This window comes from Triticum aestivum, chromosome 7D (assembly GCF_018294505.1).
Source record: "Triticum aestivum cultivar Chinese Spring chromosome 7D, IWGSC CS RefSeq v2.1, whole genome shotgun sequence".
Lineage (NCBI taxonomy): Eukaryota > Viridiplantae > Streptophyta > Magnoliopsida > Poales > Poaceae > Triticum > Triticum aestivum.
This window is the reverse complement of record NC_057814.1, coordinates 237,651,412-237,654,621: the sequence shown is the minus strand read 5'-3', so window position 1 is coordinate 237,654,621 and position 3,210 is coordinate 237,651,412. Positions and strand designations below refer to the sequence as shown.

Genomic DNA, 3,210 nt, shown 5'->3' with positions numbered 1-3,210 from the left:
CCCGGCACAACACTGCAGTTACACACTTGCTAGAACTTAGCAAGACCAAATAACCTTGTGAACGCTGCCCACAAGCACCGAAAAAAAAATAACCTTGTGGAAACGCACGTATGCTAATTAAGCGGACGTGCAGCCGTGCAAGCAAGGCAGCATGGCCGGTGCTCATCCCATCCCCAGGGCCAAGCTGAGCTGCGCCGAGCCAGCCAATTAAAAGGTGTCGAGTCGAAGAAAGCAAGAGGAAACCATGCAGGAATCTCATCCCGCTCACCGGCCGGCCCATCCGTTCACACGCGGGCGCAGCCCACCTCGCCGGCCGGATCACTCGCCCTGCACTAACCTCGGTCGCCTCCATCCGCGCCACCTTGCTCGCACTTTAAATACCCCCTCGATCGCGCGCACTCAGCACTATCCGCGCACCACCGCCACCACACCAAGGCACCGGGTAGCTAGGCTAGTGGAGTGGACGCCCCGCCGCGCGCACGGGCGGCAAGCATGGGCCCTGCGGCGGTCGCCGTCCTGATCATCCTCTGCGGCGCCGCCGCTGAGGCCCGCGTCCCGGCCGGCCACCTCGCGACGAGGCGGCGCGACAGTGTTCCCGCGGGCGTGGGCGCGTGCGCGCTGGCCGTGGCCCCCTTCGGCTACCCCTGCGAGGAGCACACGGTTCGGACTGATCTTGACACAGATCGATCAGATGTTCCGGTCGTGTTAGAAGATGGTCAGTCGTTGATTCATTGGCTTGTTGATTGGGGTGTAGGTGACGACGGTGGATGGGTACATCCTGAGCCTGCAACGAATCCCGAGGGGCCGGCGCGCCAGCGGCGGCGGCGGCGCGGGGCAGCCGGTGCTTCTGCAGCACGGCGTTCTCACGGTACGCGTATAGCCCGTAGACTTCCTCCCATAAGTTAAGTTAGGATCATCGCACACAGGGCATGCATGGCGCCAAACATGGTATGATGGATGGTGTCATGGCGTCATGCACGCCGGTGGACGTCGTGTGGCACAAAGCGATGTGATCGATGCCGTCATGCGTGCCCTTGAGTCTGCACGTTTGGGCGTGACACAAAAATAATGGTAGAGATTTGGTATGGTGCATTAATGTGAGAGATAAGGGGGACTAACGGCGCCGGGGTATGCATGCATGCATGCAGGACGGCATGACATGGCTGCTCAGCTCGCCGGAGGAATCGTTGGCGTACATCCTCGCGGACAGCGGCTTCGACGTGTGGGTGGCCAACAACAGGGGCACCAGGTGGAGCAGCCGCCACGTCTCCCTCGACTCCTCCTCCCGGGTACCTACTCCTACTACAGTCGTGAATGATGGATACCCTGGCCAACTAAATTAGTTGTCCTGATTAAGTCGTCCTAACTAATTGTGACCAGAGGTACTGGGACTGGTCGTGGGACGACCTGGTGGTGAACGACATGCCGAGCCTGGTTGACTACATCTACAGCCACACCGAGCAGAAGCCACACTTCCTCGGCCACTCCATGGTAAATAAACAAGCTGTCCAGTCCAGAGCTTTCTCAGTCTCCGCCTATTTCTCCTCCATTGCTTCTACTACTACTTATCATGGTCGACCATGCTACTTCTGGCACGTACTATGTATGTGTGTACGCAGGGGACGCTGGTGGCGCTGGCGGCCTTCTCGGAGGGCAGGACGGTGGACAAGCTCAAGTCGGCGGCGCTGCTGACCCCGGTCGCCTATCTGTCCCACATGACCACCCCCCTCGGCATACTGCTCGCCAAAGCATTCGTTGGAGAGGTACCGTACAGCTGAAATGGATGTCTGACGCATCAAATCCGGTCTTCTTCTCAACTTAATTTCTTAGTATAATCTGTGTGATTTTTGTTCCATGTTGACGACCAACCAGCTCATCACTATCCTCGGTGTGGCGGAGTTCAACCCAGTAACGTACGCCCTTCATTCTCTCACTAGTATCTTCAGTTCGGAGGCTGATTAAATTCCTGCTTCTTCGGAGCTGGCTGGCTGACGCGTTGCTGCTTCATTGTTCGCTGCAGGCCGGCGGTGGCGAGCCTCTTCAAGGAACTGTGCCGCCATCCTGGAACCAACTGCTACGACCTCCTCACAGACTTCACAGGTATCACTACTTTTTGCTAGTAGTAGTATGTGTGCATGCATCGAGAGGTTTCAGAGCTGAGCGTCCATGCCGTGTGCGTATGGCAGGGAAGAACTACTGCCTCAACAGCTCGGCCGTCGACGTCTTCCTCCAGTACGAGCCGCAGCCGACGTCCACCAAGACCATGGTGCACCTCGCCCAGACGTTCCGCGACGGCGTGCTGTCCAAGTACGACTACGTGTGGCCGGGCGTGAACGTGGAGAAGTACGGCCAGCCGGACCCGCCGGCGTACAACATGTCCAACATACCGGCGGGCTTCCCGCTCTTCCTCAGCTACGGCGGCCGGGACGAGCTGGCCGACCCCGGCGACGTCGGCCGCCTCCTCGGCGACCTCCGGGGCCACGACCCCGGCAGGCTCACGGTGCAGTACCTGGAGCAGTTCGCGCACGCCGACTTCGTCATCGGCACCTGCGCCAAGGACTACGTCTACAACCACGTCGTCTCCTTCTTCAACCGCTTCAACTAGCAACAAGCTCGTCTCCAACAAAGATGGGGGATTTGGAGGGTGAACAGCTACAGTTGCTGCAAGATTACGGAGGAGAAATTACGCTTACATATAGTAGCTGTGAATATGTCAATAGTATGGAAATCTCATAATTACACCAGAGGTGATCGCCATGGCTACATGCACCCGTTTATGCACAGGCTGAGAATTACCAGGCGTTCCCTGAACTAAAAGTATGGCCACTCGTATAACTGTACTGCGGTGCCAAAGTTTACAATATATATATATATATATATATATATATATATATATATATATATATATATATATATATATATATTGGTAGTGCTATTTATTTATCGTGTTGGAGTACGATAGATCGTACTTCCTCCATCCAATTTTATTGTGCCCCCTCGCATTTTAGGTTAAAGTTTGACTGACAAATTTCACTAGTGAAGCATACACTATATGTATACCACGAGAAATCTCTTTCAAACGCAAATTCAGTGATATAATTTTGTGGCACACACCTCATGTTTGGTTAGTCCTGGGGATGGTCAAAATTTGACTCGTAATAGTACAATACTATCTTTACCTATTAATAAAGCGGCTATCGCTTCTGGTCG

At 55.0% G+C, this 3,210-nt stretch overlaps 1 protein-coding gene across 1 annotated transcript; it reads left to right on the top strand.

The window, feature by feature from the left end:
- The first annotated feature begins 414 nt into the window (after positions 1–414).
- Positions 415–2,835, top strand: LOC123168336 (triacylglycerol lipase 2). The gene is made up of 8 exons (XM_044586206.1): positions 415–660; positions 755–868; positions 1,149–1,289; positions 1,381–1,491; positions 1,620–1,763; positions 1,873–1,913; positions 2,021–2,100; positions 2,187–2,835. The coding sequence occupies exons 1-8, from the start codon at positions 493–495 to the stop codon at positions 2,603–2,605; spliced, it is 1,218 nt and encodes a 405-aa protein (XP_044442141.1). The 5' UTR covers positions 415–492; the 3' UTR covers positions 2,606–2,835.
- Positions 2,836–3,210: the final 375 nt, after the last annotated feature.

Coding starts and splice junctions, on each gene's coding strand:
- LOC123168336 (XM_044586206.1), top strand. CDS start 493: ATGGGCCCTGCGGCGGTCGCCGTCCTGATCATCCTCTGCGGCGCCGCC. Junction 869..1,148: donor TGCAGCACGGCGTTCTCACG/GTACGCGTATAG, acceptor GCATGCATGCAG/GACGGCATGACATGGCTGCT. Junction 1,914..2,020: donor GCGGAGTTCAACCCAGTAAC/GTACGCCCTTCA, acceptor TGTTCGCTGCAG/GCCGGCGGTGGCGAGCCTCT.